The sequence below is a fragment of the Pangasianodon hypophthalmus genome, chromosome 16 (assembly GCF_027358585.1).
Source record: "Pangasianodon hypophthalmus isolate fPanHyp1 chromosome 16, fPanHyp1.pri, whole genome shotgun sequence".
Lineage (NCBI taxonomy): Eukaryota > Metazoa > Chordata > Actinopteri > Siluriformes > Pangasiidae > Pangasianodon > Pangasianodon hypophthalmus.
Window position 1 is genome coordinate 6,518,044 of NC_069725.1, and position 23,062 is coordinate 6,541,105.

Sequence of the window (23,062 nt, forward strand, 5' to 3'; positions counted from 1 at the left end):
TGGTCTGCACAATTGGTTTCAGCAGAGAATCACAATAAAAATTCTAACAATTCCAACAGGGTTTCAGCACTAAATGCCTGGACCCCTAAAAAAGCATTTTAATCCTTTCATGCGTACATTATTTATATGCATAGCCACATTCTGTTATATTTTATCTTTTTAACATTATATATATAATGTATGCATGAAATATATATATATATATATATATATATATATATATATATATATATATATATATGTATATATGTATAAAACAAACATTATTTAAAAAACTAAATCTTCCAATTTCAAAATTTTTTAACATTCAGGTTTAAAGTATGTAATGTTGAAGACAAAAATTTTAGAAATTGTCATTTATGAACATACAGAATTGCAAGGAGGTAAAAAAAAATCATCTTCCCAAAAACATAAGTTTGAAAACAAACAAAAAAAACTTTTTAAAATCTAATTTAATTTTTTTTTTAATTTTATGTAGAAAGTTAGTAAAGATCGAGAACAACAAATAGTTTAGAGAGGTACAAATATTTACATTAATTTACAGTAATACTCCCAAGTGATTTTGAAGTGATTTACATCTTATATTTTAATAAAATATTTTAAAAAAACAAAAAGCCTTAAATTGACTCTAAGTGTGAACACGATGCATAAAGGGTTAAGGAAAGTGGCACTACGTTAGTCTAACTTTGGCCACCAGGTGGCGCTGAAATACGCTTGTGAATGTTTGTGACTGCTGGCCAATCACAGCGCAGAATAGTCCTGAGAGGGCGTGTCTGTGCAGTGGGAGGAGTGGGGATGGGGGGGGCGCCTGACTACATTGTACGCGGTGCAGTCGGTCACGTGACCACTCGTCGGCGAGTTCCCACAGTATGGCGGAGGGAGCAGTTGTTCGGATGGATTGTTACTCACGTTTGAATACATGGTTTGTGTCTTGACCTGGAGAGGGATTTTAACCGACGAAACGTTTGACAGAACTTGAAAAACAGAAGACAAAACCAAAACAACTTAAGAGTCGTATTTCTCAGCATGGCGGACCGCGGTGCGGATTTGGCGGCTTTACCTAAAGAGGTGAAGGACCAGTTGGCGGAGTTGGAGCTCGAGCTTTCAGAAGGTAACCGTGGCGCTGGAACGGGTTTAATCCCGAACGGCGGCTCGCTCACTAGAAATGTGCACTATATAGAATGCGGTGTTAATGAGTCGTGCACCCTGTGTAGTGCGCTATGCGTGTGAGAGGGAGCCATTTGGGATTTTACCTTGAACTCTGTGAAAAGGCAGCTAACCTTAAATTGTCGTAATTTACAAAAAAAAAAAAAAAACAGCGTTAATTTCTAGTTTCTTAGATTTAATATCTTTAACAGAGGTCAGTACGTAAGTGTGTGTGTGTGTGTGTGTTAAATCATATCCTTTTTTCTTTCAAGGGTTGTCTGAAAATCTGAAAAACAGCCAACTAGCTAACAATGTTTACTCATTTCAGTTAATTCGGTCATGTCTAGACTTGAAAAGGTGTTAAATGCCTTTAAAGGAAATAAAAATTCTCAGGAATTGTTTAGAAAATAACTGCTAGCCCCGTGACTCACGCGACACAAAGCGACTGGAGTCCTCTCCTGCAGTTTGTTCCCAGGCAGCTGTATCAGAATGTGTAAGGATTTAGGCTGATGTGCTCCCTGTAACACACAGTATCATGGTGTGTGTCGTGTTTTCAGGGTTATTTGAAAGGTTATCTGAGCAGAAGATGTGTTCAGGCTTGATTGAGTGCCAGTCAACTGTCTGCCCTTCAGCCTGAGCTCAGCTGTTCTTCCTCTGTGTGTTCATGGCTTTGTGTCTCAGATTTCTGAAATATTAAGAAACATGCCAAATATTTGATAAATAATCTACTTCACTTCGTTCATCCTTGGAGTGTGTGTGTGTGTGTGTGGTGTTGATGTCAGAGTGCACATTCCCTTGAAACACCAGCATGCAAAACACCAACAATTCAGCAGGAAGCACAAAAGCCCTTGTTGTCAGGTGTTTGTGTTTGTGTGTGTGTGTGTGTGTGTGTGTGTGTGTGTGCTTTTGAAGGGCTGTGCTTCCCAGCTCAGTCCCTTATTACAGTACAATAGAATTAAGCAGCCTGTGCTTTCAGAGAGAGAGAGAGTGTGTGTATGTGTGTGTGTGTGGTGTGTGGTGTGGTGTGTGTGGGGGGACAGTGGGACGTCTGCGTGGACTCAGCTGAGTAATACTGTTACACAACTGGCACCAGTCGGCGTGTGGGTTATGGTCCGAGGCAGTGTGTTGTCGCACCTATGGGAAAAGAAGCAGCCATGGCAACTGTAACGAGAGGAGCTGTAAAAGCAGTAAACACTGCGCCGTATGGTCGAGCGGAGATGCACCGCGCCAGATTGGTCATCAGATTGACGTCTGGCTCTCGTGATTCACGCCGTGTTGAATGATTCCATCACTTCATCAAGAGGCTGTGTGACCGAAGTGTCACGGTGTTCTGAAAAAATGTGGGAGAAGTGTAAAAGCGATCGAGTCTGAATCCTGACTAAAGCCGGTTTTAGACTCTGTCTTTTAAGATTATTACTTGTCACAGTGTATGGAGATGATCAACTACAATCTTGGCTGAATTCTATCACATAACATGTATTCTGTATACAATACGATGAAGATCCTCTAGCGATAGATCTGTGATTAAAGAAGATTACTACATTCTGCTTACGTCATCGATCACTGCGATTCTCGCAAAAACAGAAACATTCTTCAGAGTGAGCTAAAATATGGGGATATTTTTATTTTTTTCTGTTATGTTTTTGCAGCTGTCCTGCAACGTTCATGTAAATGTATGTGATCATCTATTTGGTGTGTAGTTGGTGCGCTAACACTAAGATTTTTCTCCTCATATTTTCTCCCCTATTTGGTCACCTGCAAATTCTCCAAAGCTACCAGCCAGGGAGAGTGAAGTCTATCACACTATCAGCCTGTTTCTTCCAAGATACCACATTTTTTTCCCCGAAAGTGCTGCACATGCTGTGTCACAGGGCAGAGTAACATTCAGAGGGAAGCGCTATCTGCCCTCTTCCGCATACATGAGCTCATAGATGCCCAGGATTGGCTAGTGTTGCTCTGATTGACAGGGAAGGGAGTATGTCTTCCCTCCCACCCAGAGAGCATGGCCAATTTTGAAATGTAAAGTTAATTAAAAATCAGAAGTTAATATTTCTGATATCCAGATGTCACTGAAAAAATTATGTAGGAGTGTATGTACAGTGGCTGATGCTCACATGGAAAAAGAGATCAAGGCTTAGAGTTGGCAAATTTTCCGATCCACTGACATGACACAGGATGCAACATGTCTATAAGCACAATGCAGTCACGCCTTTGAGTTTGTGCGTAACTTGCAGAAAGTTGTCTCAGTTAATAATCAGGATCAGGGACCAGGCAATACTCAGAGATGTGTAAATGGAAAAAGTGAGTATTCGGTGCATTTATAGTAACGTTTGTAAACCGCAGCCACCATCGACTTAATAGCTCAAAAAAAAGGAAGTGAAATTTGCATCCATAAAAACTCCTAAATAAATATTAACCGAAAGTGTCTCCCTGTTGGGGGGGGAAAGGGAAGTTGGTATTTTACAACATGAACATTTCCATCAGTGGGTTTATTGTCAGGTTGAATAGCTGCATTTCTGATGGATTTAGAAAGAAATTTGATTATTGATTCATTTAATTCAGTGCTCGGGTTTAAAAAAAAAGAAAATATTTACATGGAAACCTGTTTATCTTCACATCATGTGACTACAAAATCTATGACATCATAGGAGTGACTCAGACACTAATGATTCAGAAGAACCGATGAACCTCCACAGACTTATCCCAGCATGCCCTGCTTGATCCCAGCCACTTTTTTTCCATAGTTGATCAGCCAGGGTTTGTCTTTTGATCATTTTGTCGATTACATAAATATCACGTACGAGAATTTTTGTCTTAAAACCTTTTCAACACTCACCTACAAAGCTTTATTTGTTCTACTGAATTATGGGAAATTCCACAGCAGTTAAATTGTAGTGGATGTTTATTTCATGCCTGTGAAGTCAGAGAGATCATTTTTAGGAGGTGTGAAAGTGCCAACATGTCAACATGCAAGGTATTGCTGCTGCAGTCAAACCACTAAACATTCACAATAACACCTGTAACCGAAATCTTTCATACCTTTTGCGTGCCTGTGTTCAGCGGCGTGTTTTTAACCCCCGGGGGCAGGTGAGCGAGTGTGAGTGTGGGTGTAGGGTTATTTGGAGGGTCGTGTCATGCTGCTTTGATCTGGATAGAGCCGAATGTCTCTACAGCAAGTCATTTTCTTCTTCAGCACTCAGTGTTTTATTTCCACATGGCTGACCTGCTGTAGAAGAGACTATTCACATAATTAATTGGCCAATCTCAAAATGCACTGCTGTAGCCCTTCTGCTTTTTTTCCCCACAGAGGTTACAGGGTTGGTCATTTTGCTCAAACACTTACAAATGAGTAAGAAGTAAGTAACAAGTAAGAAGAGTATGGTGAGAAAAAAAAATTAATTGCATTGTCATTCAGTATTGTACTGTACTGAATGTCTAGTGAGTAGGCATGTGCCAATATTTATTTTTCAATATAAGAACTACCTAATCTTTTTCCATAATACATTTCAGGGTATTACATTAAAAAAGACTACAGGATTTTAACAGCAGCATCTCCTTTAAGGTTTAGCATAATCATGTGTCATCGTTTCTGGCATGCTGTGCTTGTGACATTTATTTTGCTTGCAAGCTTAACAGCTTGGATAAATGAAAAAAGTGTGCACTGACTATTGCAGTGTAAAATTAGCTGAAAAGTATATGCTATTACAATCTATTTTATACACACACACACACTCACACACCACAGAGCTCATAAATGGATTAAAAAAACACAAGAGCTGTTTTCTGTTCTTATGTTCCAACCCCAGTGTAAAATCCATTAATTCCATTCCTTCAGTGCACCTTGGCATTGATTCTACAGGTCTCTGGAACTGAACCGAAGCGATGAACACTGTTCTTCCAGAAGATATTTCCTCAGCTGGTGTTTTGATGATGGCAGGTTAGAGCGTCGTGGAACACGTCGCTTCAACATCACCTTTATGTGTTCATTTGGGTTGAGATCTGGTGACTGTGAAGGCCATAGGATATGATTTGCATCATTTTCATCCTCATCAAGCTGTTCTGGGAGCCCTTGTGCCCTGTGGATGTGGGTGGAGTTATGCTGGAAGAGACCACACCCCTCAGGATAGAAATGTATTCACAGGAAAAAGGTGATCAGTCAGAAGACACTTGTCAGCAAAATACACTATATGGCCAAAAGTTCATGGGCACCTGACCATCACACCCTTATGTGGTTCTTCCCCAGACGGTTGCCGCAAAGTTTGAAGCACACAGTTGTCTAGAATGTCTTTGTATGCTGTGGCATTACAATTTCCCTTTCAATATACTTTTTAAAATTGTTCTTTTTTTTTGTGCTAAAAAGTTACATGAACAGAAACTTTGTAAGGCAGTATGAGTTCAAAAGTCAGCTACATTATTATGCTGTTCATAATTGCTTAAATAAATAATGATCCATTTTACAGTAGGTGTGGCATACACACCTTGTGCTCAGAATCTGCTTGTCTTTTTCTAACTGTCTCTTTGTGGCTTTCATCCAAGAAAGTGTTTGCGCCTGTTTGGTGCACAAATGCTTGCTTATTGTCTTTCAGTGCTCGACTTCCCATCACAAAACAGACGCTCAGTGTTCAGTTCAGCCACCAAGTGTTGCGGTCGCTGTCTCATATCGCCAAATCTGCTTTCCATCTCAGCATTCTTGACCCGTCTGTGATTTTCCACTGAAGGCTGTCTAGGACGTGGAGAGCGGAAATGCCCCGCGTTAATGCGCTCGGCTCGGGTTGCTCGGAGGAGAAGAGAGGCCGGCCAAGCTGCTGCTTAAAGAGCGAGCCGATTCTGCGAGCCACCAGTGACCGTCGGGACACAATGGGGACCATTGAGCTGATCAGGAGCGCGGTGACTAGGAGCTGCGCTGGCATTTAGGCCATTCAACTGAGAGCTTTGTAGCCTGAAATGAGCTGCTCTGAGCAGGCGGGGTTCAGCCACAGCTTCTGTGTGTGTGTGTGTGTGTGTGTGTGTGTGTGTGAGGGAGAGAGTTCAGGGCTGATCATGAGATGTAACGTGCACCACAATGAAGTTCCCTAAAATATCCCTGAGAGAAATGTAGTGTATTGGTTGCAGCCAAATTCAGCTTTATACACCAAGATTGATGATAAACTTGATTGACAGCGTCTGTGATTTATATGCAGATCTCTATCCTTTGTGTTAGGAAGAACAATAGAGAGAGTTGATAACAGAGGTAACTCTGTAACTAAGTTTTCCAACAAGTGTTCAGCTGTATTTCCAAATTCCAGAGAACAGAGCAAAAAATGTTCAGCTTTTTTATTAACCATAAGAAACAGCCAACATATATCCATTCTACTGTATATACTATAATTAATACATATCACAGTGTTGCCTTTAATTAAAATCTCTTTTTCGTTGTTGTTGTAATAAAACCAAGGGAAAAGGTGAAATGATGAATATAAGTCTTTGTGAGCCAACCGATGTTGAATAGGAGCTAAAACGTGAGAGTAGGGGATTGTGGGTACTCAGACAACCCACACCACAGAAATTGCCTGAGGAATTTATCACAGCCGATCAACTGATGTTGTGGCTTTATAATGTGTCATAACTATTTTACATACCTTTGAGAATTGTTCCACGTTACGGTCACTGGAATCACGGCTCTGTGTCACAAAGTTACACAGAAAATTAACAGGCCTCTGTCAAATTATTGCTTGCTAGTGTGAATGCAGGGGAGGAGGTTAATCACAGATTTGGGTTTTATCCCAAGCAGGCAGAGCAGCTAAGCTGTAATAAGTAGCTCACAGTTTTCTCAGAATAAAGGAAAACGTGTCCGCCTGTATCTGGTTAAATGACTTTACTCGTCGGATATGGGTTTGTGTGCAGGACTGTAAATGTAGCAGACATCTTTAGAGAAAGTCTGAAGTGCATTTGATGCATCGAGTGCAGAGCCGTTAGTGACTTCCTGAGTGGTTATGGTAATATAGAGCTTATTTGTGTGTATTGATTGGGCTGGAGATGGAGTTTCTTGGTGATGATGGTCAGTTACTTATGTAGGACATGGAATATCCTGATGCAGTGTGAGACAGGCTGTACAATATGGATGGAAATAACACTGTGCACTACAAATATGCAAAGTTTGTTCATATTACAAATCCCAGCAGAGGAAGTGAACAATAAATAGCCGAAGTGCAGGCTCCTCGCTCCCAAAGTGCAGTGGAAAGTCAATCTCTGGTTGCTTGACTCCGGCTAGCAGGTCAGATCTAAAGTAAAATTGGGGAAGCCATTGTTCCCTCTATATGTGCAACATCCTGTTTGTGTTAAATATGGCCATCATTGTGTGTCTGGAACAGTCTGCATGCAGGAGACTGATGTGCCTGTCACAGTTCCCCTTTTTAATAAGGCTGGGTTTGTTTGGTGAACATTTTTATGGAGCGGTAATAACTAGTTCAGCCTCGAGGCAAAAAAAAAAAAAATTAATTTCACATGCAGGCCAGTGTGTTATGAATCCTGTTTCTGTCTGTTCTGACGTGTCCATGGCAATCTGAAACACAGGGTGGCAGTTTCATATCCCGGGGGGTTTAAGCCCAGTTTTTAAACTTGATTTAGCTGTTTTCTTCCAAAGTAGGACAGATTTCAGCTTGCCTCATTGACTGCTTGGTTGATTTGATCTATTTTTGACATGGAGTCTCAAACCTGTTTCTTAAAGCTGTGCCGTGATTTTCCAATATTGGGGTGTAGCATTTGACACAATAGCCCAAACATTGTGTGTGGACACCGTATTGGTCATGGTGTAGCAAAATGTACATATCTGTAAGATATTTTCCTTAATCCTTTCATGAGCAGTAGGAATGATTTAGATAGCTAGCCAGCCAGGTGGTCTTTTAAAGCCAACAGCATGGGTATTTGAAACATCCACTGGCATCCAGTGTCAAATAGCTGAGAGAGAGACAGATCAGGGCAAGTGTGAACATATACATCATGGCATGTCAGTCAGATTTTTCTACAATGTAAGTGTATATTTGTGCATTATGGATGATTCAAACTTGAGATGTAAACTACGATTTGTAAAAATAGCTCAAATTTTAAAGGTGTATAATGTCTGCCTGACTTTACACTAGGGGTGTAATGCAATGCCATTATTGATATCTGTATATGTATCTGTTTCGTGCTCCAAATATCCGTATCTCTATTCAGATTTAAACTTGAAGTGGGTGTGGCTTATGAACCCTACCACTGTTCCCCCAGAAACACTACAAAAAAAACCCCTAGCTGTTATTTCTGTGTTTTATTGGTCAGCGTTGGCTTTATGTGTGTAAAAATGTTTTAGCTGTAGCATGTACAATTTTTGAGCTCTTTCTGCAGTGATACGGGAGACACCTGAAAGCCATGCGTTTCTGCTTTCTCAGCTAAAGCAGTGTTTATACCAAGCGCAAAAATAATTCCCAAAAGGGAAAGCCAATTCACTGAAAGCAAAAAGGACACAGGACATGTGCTTCTGGTAGCAGTTACTTCTGCTTTGTGGCACGTCGACATCATCTAGATGAACTTTGACCTGTGCATTCATGAGCCTGGGTCTTGTGAGTCGGTAGAAATCCAAAATCACATGGCATCAGGAGTGTGTGATCACCTGACTTTGAATCGGCGGCGAGGATAATAGCACAACGTCACAGCTAACGTAGTGCAACATGACATCACATGATCAGTCTACATGCTACCAAAAAAAAAAAGTTTTGAGGTCTGAGTATTTATTTCTCCCTTCACTGTTAAATATGTATATTTATTTTTTTAATAAATAAAAAATTAAATAAAATTAGCAAATGTTAGCAAACCTGTATATCATGATCCGTATTGTAGAAATGCCTTTGAGGATTGTGATTTGAGAGTTTCGTCATATCACCACCCATAATGATTAATTTAACTGATTATAGGATGCATGTTTTTAACTTTGTGTTCTGTGATACAGTGCTGTGAATAGACTTGGAGCCACCGATGTGAGATCTGTACCATACGTTTAAATCCCCTGGGATGTTTTTTTTTTTGTTGTTTTTTTTTTCCATGCCCTATAATGCACATGGTAAATTCAGACAGATGGGCGATGATCAGATGTCCAAGCTCACAGATTGTCATTCTCTCCAACAAAGAAGTCGTGAGACCTCTGTCCCAGGCCCAGCGGGTCTTCTCCCCCAGCACGGCTTATGTAACGACCATATCTATGCGGCTTCTGGGGCGTGAATAGTTAATGCCGGTTCTCTTTCTACTGCAAGCTCCTCCTGGGAGGCAAGTCTGAATTATTAACACCGTTTCATTAAACGCAGTGGGGTACTGGCCCCATCCTTTTTCCTCCCCTCACATCATGTGTACTGGGGTACCCTGTGAGTGAGTGAAAGTTAGTTAGTGTAGCTCAGCAGGCTAGTCCTAACCCTTTCCCACTGACAAGGTGCCAGTGCCTAATCTTCACTTGCTTTCCACTGTAAAATTGGCTTCTGTTTAAGCTCAAATTCTCTGCTAGTCTGTAAACAAAAACCAGTGATGCCAGGGGCATGAGGGCGGTGCCATTTTGTCATCATGGTAGCAGCTCACGTTTTCAGGACATACTTAAAATAATTATTAAAAACATATGACTATGTGGACATGGGCCATTTCAAATGAGTATTCATGAGCACAGGAAGTGATGTCACTGTTCCTAGAACACATCCGCTTGATGCAGCATGTAATTTGAAACCATACTCAGGATGCCTCTTTTTTTATGACTAGTAGCTTGATTTAATGACAGGATATCCAAATTAAAATTAATACCATGTTGTTCAGTTGCTGAATGTTCCCTCAGGCCAGGAACAAACTTGCTTTCAAGAAATTAAAGTGTATCGATTTCTAAAAGACAAAGCTCAGTGAAAAGCTTGGATTGCTGCAGTGAAGAGAGACGACCAACTTCAGTATCTATAGCACACACACTATCCCAGCTTGTATGAAATGTTACTTAAAAGTGGCATTGTTGCACAAAGCAAGTCATCAGCAAAAGGCATCTGAGTCTATGAGACATTTAAAACCAAAGGCCAATATGATGGTGATATTAATGTGATATTAAACGGACGAATACTCAGCTGTGTTAATGATACCTGTACAGCGTTCGCTTACAACTTCTCATTCCTTAAATGTTGAACCATGTTGCGTATGTTTGACGGTTGATGGCTCCAATTTCACTGTATTCTTTAGAATGTAATTGTAAGCAGTTAAACTACAATAAGCTTTTACTGTCTGTCTGGTGTGAACACACTCAGTGTTGGTAAGATAATGATGCACGTTTGGGAGTGACTTCAGGTAAAAGTTCATGTTTCTCCCATTCTTGTTCAGAAGTAATGAAATTCATTTATTGTCAATTTTTGTATACATCTTATTTGTCTGCCTTTCGGGAGAATCATGAAGTACGAGCTAGCCATTTTGTTTCGCCAGCTTTGCGTTTAAAAATGGTGCCACCAGAAAGCAATATGGAAAGGACATACGCATTGACTTTGTTATTCCTTACCTCATTGAAACAATCTATGAATATTAAAGGATTTGAAAATATGTTCTCAAAGCCAAAGGTAAGCTTGAAAAATCCTAGTGGGTTAATAATTTGTTTTTATGCCAGATCCCACATCAGGTTACATACTCTGTCTTCCCTTTCAGTCAGAGTGACACTCTAGCCAATCATGGGCGTCTGTGAGCTCAGGTATGCAGAAGAGGGCAGATAGTGCTTTCCTCTGAGTGTGTTATGCTGTCCTTTGACTCCGCATGAGCAGCAGTTTGAAAAGATGGGAAGGTTGGCTTCACGTGTTTTGGAAGAAGCATGTTTTTGCCCCATCTTCACTGCTTGGCAGCTGTTGTTTGATAGGGGAGAGCTAGCTAGTTGGTGGGAATGGGAGATATCATCCTCTGGAAACAAGATCAGGTATCAAAAATACAACCGTTTATCACAGCAGTTAAAATCACACAGGTTTGTTGACCTTTTGCCTAGTGTGAAATGTGCATATAACCGGTTCAATTCCTTCCAGTCGTCACATCAGGAATCAAGACCACGTGTTAGCAAAGAACACACCACGTCAGGGTTTCGTAATACCTGCTTGAAGGCAGTCATGCTCAGAATGAAACTGCTTTAATATCATACCTGTAATAAGATGTCTATCTTCCTCCTCCTGAGTTTCCATAATTTAAGTTGTGTATGGTCACAACAGTATGGTAATGCACTTCAGGGAAGCAGGTATCATCAAATACACCTCATGCTGTTGGTACAGAAACCTTCTCTGAGTTTTTTTCAGCTTCTTGGCCTCGTCTGCAGCTTGTTCAGGATGTCTGGTTGAGTTTCTTTGCTACTCTTAGCCTCGGGGTTTCCCCCAGGGACAAGCTCCTCACGTGCAAACTGAGAGAACCAGTTTGCTCTGCATTTGTCTTGCTCTGTTTACTTACTGTGTGTGTTAATCCAGTGGGACTTGCCTCAGTGCTCCTGTGTCACAGAGCGCTTGCTTAATGAAGCACACGGCTCAGTGAAGGTTTCTGTCTAAACTATCTCTCTACACTCTCTGCCGGATACTGGACGATTCTAAAGTTTCACTGCCCAGTCCACCTTCTGTTTGTTTAGTGTTGCTCAGTTTTAGTGCTTCCTGAGAAGCTGAAGCTGCAGGGAATTGGAAGCAGCATTTTATCGTGCTGGCTCTCCGTCTCGGTTGTCTCTAAATAAGAACACCAAAACAGAATTTGTACCAGTGTAGGGCTTATTAGTGCTGTCTAATTAGGAAAAGAGATTTATCATGACTCCCAAGCGTTCTTCTTAAGACTGTAGGCAGATCTATGTGTCTTCTGGTTGGTACATCTTGGGATTTAGTTCATTTTCACAATACGTAATATGCATAATTTGTGGAATGGATTCTAAATGGTGTTGAAATTCATTTCTTTGAGATTCTGGGCCATGGTGATGTGATGTGATTGCATGTTCATGTTCTACCACATCCCAAAGGTGCTCTATTGATTTCAGATCTGATGACTGAGGAGGCCACTGAAGTACACATTGTCATGTTCATGGAACCAGTTTGAAACGACTCGTGCTATGAGACTTGGGGTATTATGATGCTGGACGTAGCCATTATAAGATGAGTAAATGGTGGCCAATGCACATGGTTAGCAACAATAATCAGAGCCTGTGACATTCAATCTATGCTTGACTAGTATTACCGGGGCCATTGTGTGTAAAGAAGACATTCCCCGCACCATTGCACCCCCACCACCAGCCTGAACGGTTGACACAAGGCAGGTTGAGTCCATGGATTCATGCTGTTGAACCCAAATTCTGACCCTACCACCTGCAGAAGTCACAGCAGAAATCGAGATTTCATCAAATATCAACGTTTTGACAGTCTTCAATTTCAGAGAGTCTGTGCCTGCACTGTAATCTCAGTTTCCTGTTCTTGGCTGATAGGAGTGGAACAGGATGTCATCTTCTGTTGTTGCAGCTTCAAGGTTTGACATGTTATCTGAGATGCTTTTCTGCTCACCATGGTTGTAAAGAGTTATCTGGCTTTCCTTTCAGCTCAAACCAGTCTGGCTGTTCTCCTCTGACCTCTCCCATCAACAAGGTTTTTTTTTTCTGCCCTCAGAGCTGATCTTTACTGGATGTTTTTTTTTTTTTTTTTTTTTTACTTTACTGGATGAGTTGGTGGAGGGCCAGAGTTACAGCAAGGGGGAAAAAAAGGGTCAGAAAAGCCAGCGTCATCTCTGGACTATGTCTATAGACTCACTGGAGGAAGTGACAGAGGAGAAAATGGTAGTAATTTAGGCTTATTTCGCCAAGTTGTTTGAAGAAGCACTGCTGGAGATCTTTTCTACCTACTGCTGTCAGGCTCCAGCATGCAGCAACAGGACCTAATTTCAGTATAACATTCACTTACAATACCACTCACATGTGAATATTTCATTTTTTGTACTGTGTGTGTGTGTGTGTGTGTGTGTGTGTGTGTGTGTAATTTGAATTTAGTGTTTATGTAATGCCCTGTGCTCTTCAGCCTCAATTTCCCCTTCAGTAATGTACCTGTATCTGTCCTGCTATCAGTGTGTATCAAAATATTTAGTTTTGCAAAGTGCCAGGAAATACAGCAATATTTAATGTCTTTAAAAATGAATTAACGCAATGGAGAGGTGGGAAAATAAAATACTTGGCACAAAATTTTGTACAAATTTTTACTTAATGTAGCCCTATTCTGTTAGACAACATTCTCTGTCACATCACAAATTTACATATTTCCATTTGTAAATTTCCATGTAGCCCTATTCTGTTAGATAACTTTCTGTCATAGCACAAATTTACATATTTCCATTTTTTGTCATTTGGCAGGCGCTTACACGCGACGGTGGCCCCCCAGTGTCAAAGCAAAGAGATTCTGTGCAATATGACAGTGATAAATTCTTTCATGATCCTATCTGCTTTTCAGAGTCTGTCATGGGTGTCGGTACTTCTACAACCACAACCCACACAGAGTACACAACACAAAGTAGCTGACAACTTTTACACACATTTACAGATTTTATTTGCCACATTACTGCTACTTCCTCTTTAGTCAGATTGACTGACTCACAGCACTTCAACCCATCTAGCTCACATTGTCTGAACAGATGAAACCTCATTTTCTCTAAGTGGAACAATTAGGCCAATGTAATTGTTTGTTTCCCAGACCTGCTCGCTTTAATTTTCACAGAAATTAAAAAAAACCTTTCCTGACAAATAGGTCATTTACTCAAGAGAGCATGAAGACAATCTTGACGCACAGCTGGGATTGAATGGCCGCGCTTACAGAAACATGGTGTTTCGAACTGCCATGCACTGGAAAGTGTGTGTGTGTGATGCTGGAATACATGGACAGCATTCAAACACTGCTTAAGATGATTTGTGTTAAACTTTATACAGAGTTTTCGGTGCATACTCCGACATGTGATTCTTATTTGCCGGGGTTTAAGACTGAAGTTGTTAAGCTCGAACAGTAATGTGGACATGGTTTTCCTCACGTGTGCCGACTTCTCTTTTACAGTGTAGTCCACGTTTAAAATCACTCACGTTATTTATATTTAGGATTTATTACACTTTAGACAATATATTGAAAATGGTATGGGCATGCTGTGATTGGTTAGACAGTTTGAACATATGAGAAGCCTGTGATTTAATACAACGGTCAGTAAAAGCCAGGATATAAGAAATAAAGCATGTACGGGCATGCTGTTATAGGAAAATAATCAACAATAGGATGGTGTAGTGCCAAATAACGCAAAGCAAAGTTACTGTTATCATCCCAATGTTGATTATTTTCTTTAAGAGCACATCCTGTGGTGTTTTTTTTCCACTTATACCACAACAATTTGCCAGCAATAACATTTACTTATTAAAGAGTGACACAATAAATTTGTCCATCTTTCCTTTTTGTATATACATCTGAAACATACAAATAACAACATATAAGTTGTTACTGTAGAAATGATGTATGTAATTAACGCAATGTAATTAACACAAGTCTTTGAATTTGGAAGAAGTCTATTATTGCACTTACTGCTCTAGAAGGTGCTCTGGCATCGAGGGCCTTGCTGGATCAGATTATTAGTGAGCCGATTGTTTGGAGAGGGTGTGGACGGCTTTCTGTATTTTAACGACAGCTGGTCCCGTTCTAATTTTAAAGCCAACGTCGATATTGTGCATGTAAGAAAAGAGGATTGGGGTATTTGAAAAAGCGTTCAACTTACAAAAGGACCGAAGCTAAACATTTGTTAATGGAAACCGTAAAGGATCTGGGAACAAAAGCGCTTAGGATGTGCTTTAACGTGTTGTACTTTAACCCTTAAAGACCGCCTGCTCTCTTTTAAGGAGTGTCGTATACTTGGTGAACAGGGAGTCTGAACCAGTATAAACCAAGAAAAAGTGGGATTACTAAAGAAAAAAGGCGGGAAGAATCACTGTATACACTTCTCTCAGCGTTTTGTCATATCCTGTACAGTCATCTTGTTTTGTTTTAAATGCTGTATCAGAGCGGAGCAAGTGTTCCCTGGTGAGTCACCGCCTGGAGGAGCTGTAAAGCTGTGACGTCATGGAGAAGAGTGAGATATAAGCAACAGTTTTGCAACCAAACCCAGATTATAGCTATCTCTCTGTTTCCTTTCCTTCCTCCCACTCTCCCAGTGTTCACTCCAGACCCTCTGTGACACACCCCGGTCACGCCTGGGCTTGCTCCATGTTTGGAGCGTTTAGAAACGGATGGGAAATGTCATTCGGTGACAGTTCCACTTATCCCATGTTTGACGTTAAGTAGTGTAATCATCAGCCATATGTAATGTATGTGTCTGCGTTTTATCAGCCTCATCTACTGAGTACACAAACATTGGGATTTCCTTAGCTGGCCACATTTAATTTTCTTTAATGATGTCATTGTGTAACCTAGTCACTGAGTGTTTCCCAGGAGTGTCCCCCCCAAGACTTGGTTAAAAAGCAAAAAGATCTTTAGAGCGATAAAGATTCTTCCAAATCGAACTCCTATCCACCACATCTTTTGTACCAAGACCTCCACTTGCCTTTGATTGGAGTAAATATCACATCACACAGAGCAGACTGATTTCCAGGTCAACTGTTTGTGCGTTTGTGCCTTGAGCTCTTATCAGTCGTATTGCGAAATAAACCAACACAGACAACTGATGTCTTTCTTTGCCTTATTTGCATTTCGTTCACCGCCAACGCTGCTGTTTTTTTTTTTTTTTTATTTACTTGCTCAGGTTGATAGAGCTGCCATTCTTGTTTTCAAAATGAATCTTATACCACAAATATGTGTCTGACAGCACGACTAGCATTGCAAAACACACTGCAATTTAAAAAAAAAAAAAGAGCATCATTCAATACACTTTAATGAGACAGTATTAAAAATCCAGAGTTTCCTTTGGCAGCAGTTCAGAAGTAATGCTGAGATCTCAGAGCTGTTAACAGTGCAGAGTGTTCTAGCAAGACGTACACCATGTCCTTTTTAAGGAACCTGACAACTGCATGCTTGGTGGCGGCTCTTTTTTTTTGAAGTATACTGCCAGATGTGAGTGTGTTCCAGCTGCAGTGCCAGAGAGGAAGTCTCCTGTTGGGCAAAGCTTCAGAGTGGGCAGAAGCTCTTGGACACAGAGGTTAAACTTCGATAGAAGAATGGAGAAGGAAATGATTCAGCAATCAGTGTTTCTGTTAATGCTGACTTCTGTGTGCTGAGGAGATAAATGACATTATGGAACTACACCCTGTATCATAAATTGTTGAATGCTTGAAACTGATTGATCAGAAGGTGTGCATTATTTTCATATAGCAGTACAGGTACATGAACGAGAGGTTAATATTAATGTGCTTGTTCGAATACGTTATTCTTTCTATAGAAACAGCTCATACACAGGAACTTGTACGGCAGACGCTCCATAGACTCTAAGGGCATTTTCACACCTGGCTTGTTTTGTTTGTTTCAGAACCTGGTGCGTTTTCTCCCTTGGTTCGGTTCGTTTAGACATATATGAACACGGCAATCGCACTCGGATCTGCACCAAAACAATTGGCTTGATTGCAGACAAACTCTGGAGCCATTCGCTTGTGGTGAGAAACCAGTCCGACCCAGTGGACCAACAAACCAATCTGTATAGCAATGCATGATAGGAACTGTGTTACGTAAATAGCATGTTTGTTTCGCTAATGTCCCTCGCAACATGAATCGCGGTTTAACTTGGACATATATCTTTTTGTATACCAGCACGTGTATAGATATATACGTGTGTATATCTTTTTGTATACCAGCATGGTCTGGAGTGTGTTATTCCTTACTTGACAGTACATCCTGAAGTGTTTTATTCCTGTTATACCACCACAGTTTGCCAGTTATGACATTGGATTCATAAGAATGTTGTGGAACATCCGTGAAAGAAGTTGGTGGTATAAATGGTATAACTTGTGATACCCTTTAGCCATCAGCCATCGTTAGTTCAGTTAGTGTAATAGTGTCCACTAGCTTGAGTGTAGGTGCAGTATTTATTTTGAGATATTTTTCAGTGGGAGTATTTTCCTGTATCAAAACATATTTAGATGTGTTATTGACCTTTGTTTTATTGTTCAAGCCTGTGCTGTGTATATTTGTTGTGTGTGTGTATGTGTGTGTGTGTGTGTGTGTGTGTGTGTGTGTGTGAGTTGTTTCAGGGTGGCTGGCTTCACCGCACGTGCACAGCAACACATGAACGTGACCTCACTCGAAACAACCCGCATTGTGTGTGTGCGCAGTATTAATTCTGTTCATTCAACACACCTCAGAACTCAACACTGACCCCAGAATATGCACTTGAGCCGTGACTCACGCACACGCTCTGTAGATCTCGTTAGCCCGCTCTGACGGAAATGTTTACAGAAGTCATTCTGAGCCTATGTGCTAATTAGCTCACTGCAGTGATACAGTATACAGTCAAATAACACCGCTGTGCCGAATCAGCATGCCTCAGTCTTTAAACAGCAGCACCTGGCTATTGTGAGCACTGACTGTTTATCTGCTGTCAGGACAGTGTGTGTGTGTGTTTAGGTTTAGGTGTTCTGCGTCGAATGTGCTGCCTCGCTGCTTCACTGGAACCCACCGGTCATGTTTAGCGTGTGTGATTCACTTTTCATAACTGCAGTGGCATTTGTATCCAATGTCGGACTTGTGTGTGTGTGTGTGTGTGTCTGTGTGTGTGTGTCTGTGTGTGTGTGTCTGTGTGTGAGAGGAGTTGCAGTGTGGGACTAGGAGGAGAAGTCTTACTGTGAGAGTTCTCTGAGTGGCTGTTCAGCCGAGCAAATCAATGCAAGAGAAGAGAGACTGAGCAAACACGTTCAAGAGCGCACATCACTGAGATACAATGAGAAATGATTGAGTGACTATGATGAGTGTCTACATTTTGACTCTTGTTTATCGGCTATATAGCTATATTTTATCAGCGAAATGACTGAAAACAGCGTAGACATTTTTAAACAGATTTTCAGTGGAGTGAAATTGGTTGCTCCATTCGTGTGTTTGACTACGTCCCAAACCGCACACAACTACGCAAAATAGTAAGGTTTCTCAGGGTCTCTGGATAGTTAAGGCTCTTTGCTTGCAAAAGGGGGTTCTACTGGGAATCTTCTCTGGTAGGGGAATCTTTTGTTGTATGCATTTACGTAAAACAACAAATAAGCAACTACAGCGAGTTAAAAAAAAATGCACAAAAACAAAAGTACCAGTGTATTTTACAAAAATAATTTGGAGTTGTTCTTAAACACCCCAAAAACACAGACCTTGTAAATATATAATAAAAAAGGTAACTGATTAATTTGTCTTAATTTGTCTTGCGAGACTTTTGCTCTGTTTTGTTTTGCTTTGTTTTCACTTTAATAATGCTGCATTAAAAAAAATCTTTTTTTTTTTTTTTTAATGCAAATCTTTTGTTTGTTTTTTTTTTTTTAGAAAACTCAGAACCCAGAACTACTGTGGCGACTAAAATTCCTTCAAACACATTTAACATCCAATCGCAGGCCATATAAAAAATGACTGTGAGAAATTTTTTAGCCAGATACCTTGATAATAAATGTGATGATCATTTTAGAAATTAGTTTGCATCCTTGCTTTTTTATGCAGTTTGCTTTTCCAAATCAATGCATATTTAATTATTAAAACCATATGCAGATTAAATAGCAGTTAATTTTTCTGAACTTGCACTCATAGAAAAGGATCATTTCAGGAGTTCTTCATTTCTTCTTTGGATAATAAAGGTTGTATGCATCCTTAACTTCTAGTCGAAGGCAGCGTTATTTACCTGACGGATTAGTAAGCCCTGCCTCTACTTCTTTTCATTGGTTGCCAGGTTCAACCAGTCACACCCACTTTTTGCCCATTGACTTACTTTGATTGGCTAGAGTGTGAAGGAAGCTTCAATAAGGCTATCAGCAGTATACAACTTTTCAGCAAACAAACATTTTCAGCAACTTTTCTAATTATCTTTATTTTTTAAATATTATTTTTAAATATTTTGTTTCTCACACACAACACGTATGAGCGAGTCGGCTATAAGCTGTCTTTTAAGTTCATCTTTTCACAGCTTCAGTCTGTTTTGGTTGACTTCTAGATTGTAGATCTTCTACATTGGCTATGTAGTGTCAGGGATCCGTTTCTCTCACACACACTTCAGAAAATGTGTCAAAATTCAGAAAATATGTCAAAATTGATTTGGTTATTTCCGAACACTACTATGGTGTATGAGCAAAATGAGCCAGATAATTTTGTCGGTACAGAATTCACAGATGTATCAAATGACTGTCTCTCTCACTAGGTGCTTTTTTTTTTTTTTTTTTTTTTTTTTTTTTTTTCCCCCCTGTATGATAGCGTTTATCTTTTGTATTGAGCTTCATCACACCACCATTACATCACTGGGTGTGTTTGTCTGCCAACCACCAGTGTTAAGTTGCTCTGTGTGTGCATGTGTGTGTGTGTCAGACATGTGAGTATCACTTGCCTCCAGGGCAGAAAAGCAGAACCCAGCGTGTGTGTGTGTGTGTGTGTGTGTGTGTGTGTGTTAGTCCCTCCCAGGAGTTTAAGCCCTATCTGTAGCATCACGCTCTGTTCACATGAGCATGTATCTGGTGGGGTCGCAGAGGTCACTAGGGTTCAGTGTGACCTTTCTTCACTCCAGCGAGCTCTAAACGACTGGTCATGGCTTTGAGGAGGAGCTTCTCAATCCTTAAATAACAGCCACGACTGTTTGAACTGTCCTGTTACGCATCGACTCGTATAAATTCACACGCCTAATAGCAATACCTGTAAATAGGTGTTGCAAAAAGTTACATGCTTCATTAAAAATACCTGATGTGCCGAGTCAGAGTGATTTTTTTTATTTTTTTTATTTTTTTTTTTTTATTTCGTTCTTTATTTAAAAATTTACTTGGGGTTTTGGTCATTAATCAGAAGTACTAACTTGTTTAAGGCTCATTTTCATATGTTGATCTTGTAAAGTGTCCCTGCTCTCAAAAATCTAGTTTTTAAATGGTTAACTCCTCTTGGATGCCTTGTGATTATATAGCATTGGTATTTGGGTCAAATGTGGCTAAATTCACATTTTTCCATTTCAGTAGACACTTTGAGACTGATTCAGAGATTCGTTCTGTGAAAAGCGATTCAGTATCTGTTGAGAATTTCATATGAATGAGCTTTTATGTATTTAGTCACTCATCCAGTACATGTGTAGTCTTATACAGATATTACTCATGCTCACTTTCATGTTGTGTTCTTGTTGTGTGCGTGCGCACACACACATGCGCACACACACGCACACAGTCCTCAGAGCCACACCCTTTCAGCACGGCTTGATTATCAGAGTCACATTGAGAGAGCTTCCTGAATCACGGTGTCCTTATTTGCCAGGTTAAACGAGGCGGGAGTCCAGAGGGAGCGTCTCGCTAATAGAAACAAGTGAGACACTGGAGCCGCACGGCCAAGCGCTGGTGATCATGACCTACTTTAACTTCCTGCTCAGGGAGCACATGGTTAACCGTAGCAGTGCTCGCAGACATTGAAGACAAAGCGCTGGAACAAAGATGAACTTCAGACTTACATCATCGTTCATGAGCATGCATTCACGTCTGTTCATGAAGTTTATTCATTCTGCGACTTTTGAATAGAAAGGATTGTATTCTGGCTTATAGGGATTGTGAACGTGATGGCATTCCACAGTGTTGTTTGGATAACAAAAGCCGAGGCTTTAAAGCTAGCATGTAATCATGGTAAAAATAAATAAATAAACAGTATACTTTTGAACAGAATATGATTTAGCAGTTTTCCCATCAACTCTACAGTTTTCCATTGCTGTTTCATATGTTTAATGTAGTTCATAAACTAATTTCTAATCTTAATATGATTTAAAACCTGTCCATAATTGAGTTTAATAAAATTCTCCTGATAGTCACAAACCTTTCAACTCAGTGCCTCGGGCAATTTAAATGCCGCACCACAGTTCAGTGTGTAAATTTGTAAGCCCTGTACGCATCCATCTGCGAAATTACACACGCTTTTAGTGACCCGGCATTTTTATACATGATTTACAGCTTAAATAAATACACACTTGATGAAGTACACAATTTTGTGTCTCTCTCTCTCTATTTCTCTCTCTCTCTTTCTCTCTGTGAGGTAACTACATGTGTGTAACAAGGTGAGAGTAATTACTTTGTGTAAACCACAAATATGATTTTTTTGTTAAAACTTTCTTTATATTAACTATACAGGAACTGCTCACTTAATATAGTGAATCTTTTACGTAAAGAGCTACTTGCGCTCAGGACTATGACGTATTTCCTTTTCGAAATGGTGCAAATCTCCGGTAGCGCTGATTAAATTGCGCAGTACAGCGAGACAACGTCTAACTTTGTTTTTTCTTTCTCTTTTCAGTCTGTGAAGTCATAGTGTTGGGTTAATGTTAGCTTGGGTGTTCAGGTGTTTTGGGTGTTTTTTTGTTAATAGGTATTTTTCTAACATTCATAGTAGTTTATGTATGACAAAGTGTACAATCTGATGCCTTTCTCTCTCTAGCTTACTAAGGAGCACTGCAAGTATTCTTACATATAATGATGAACGTTGGCAGACACCGGGTATAAATAGCGTGATTGGCATTGTAGTCGATGAGCCGGAAGCAGAAGTGCCGTTTGGTTGTAATGCAGATGTGTTTGTGCAAGTAGCCCATTATAGCTCCAAGAAAAACAACAGTACCATTATAATGTAGGTACACATATCTGACAAATATTCAGAATATAAAAATATTATTGAAAATGAGGAGGTAATACAAATTATACACATTAATTTTATGTAATTACCTGAGAGAGAATGTTACAACTGCCAAGATAAACTTTTGTACTCACACAAGCCAAAATTGAAGTTGGTGAATTCTCACATGGTCTTTACATATGATGTACTGCTGTAAATGTACAACTACACATGTATTAGAAATATTTCATCAGAATTATAGCCAATGAAGCAACATTAACAATAATTTGTACTGATTTTCTCAAACTTGAACTTTAAACAATATTCCTATAATTTACTTTCTCTCTCTACGCATAGATTTCAATGTCATTGGTCACAACCAAACCAAAAGACCTGTAAATAAATTGGATATAAATAAATTGCTCATGTGACGTCAATTTCCATGTCATATATCTAAAGGCTGTCTAAACTCACCACCTTCCAGTCTGTCACACCCTCACTACTGAGCTGACAACCACTAATCACCATACACAGCATGCAAAACTGACACATCTGCTTCCGGTTCCTCGCCACGACCTCAGTGTCTGTTTTTACATCCAGCTGCTTTTTGAGATGCGTTGTGTATAAAGTTGTTTTGTGGTCTGCCCATGCGTCTCTCATATTCTAGCTCAGAATCTGTTCTCAGCCTTAAAGATAATCTTGCAAGCTTGAATTGTTTTGTTCTGCCAAGAAAAGCTTGTGTGTATTGAAGCCTTAAGGGATTAATTCACTGATTGGCTCGTGTGAGTGTTTTCTTTAGACGGATGCCACGGAGCAATGTGTGGAGATTCCTTTACCATGTGTATAGAGTGAGAATTATCTGACAGCGTAATCATAAACAGAATGTAATATACACCTACTTAGGCTGTACACTCCTGTCTAAGATAAATGATGCTTCACTAGTAACCAGTACACTGTTACCATGGAGTAAATCACAATGGAACATGCTGTTATAGGAAAATAATCAGTGACAGGGTGGTGTGATGCATCTGGACATAATGCAGATTATTATTACCACCCCGAAGTTGATTATTTCCCTATAATATTGTGTTATAAGAAGTGTCTTATACCTCTTATACCACAGCAATTTGCTAACAATTATTAATGAACAA

At 40.0% G+C, this 23,062-nt stretch overlaps 1 protein-coding gene across 2 annotated transcripts in view; it reads left to right on the forward strand.

Annotated features, from left to right (window-relative positions):
• Positions 1-828: 828 nt before the first annotated feature.
• The window catches only part of dip2ba (disco-interacting protein 2 homolog Ba), a 59,057-nt gene continuing 36,823 nt past the window's right edge, over positions 829-23,062 (forward strand). The window contains exon 1 of one of the 2 annotated variants that reach the window (XM_053240475.1): positions 829-1,111. In XM_053240475.1, the coding sequence (XP_053096450.1) occupies positions 1,027-1,111 (85 nt within the window). In that variant the 5' untranslated portion in view covers positions 829-1,026. The remainder of the gene's footprint in view (positions 1,112-23,062) is intronic. The other variant, XM_026920246.3, reaches the window with a different exon arrangement.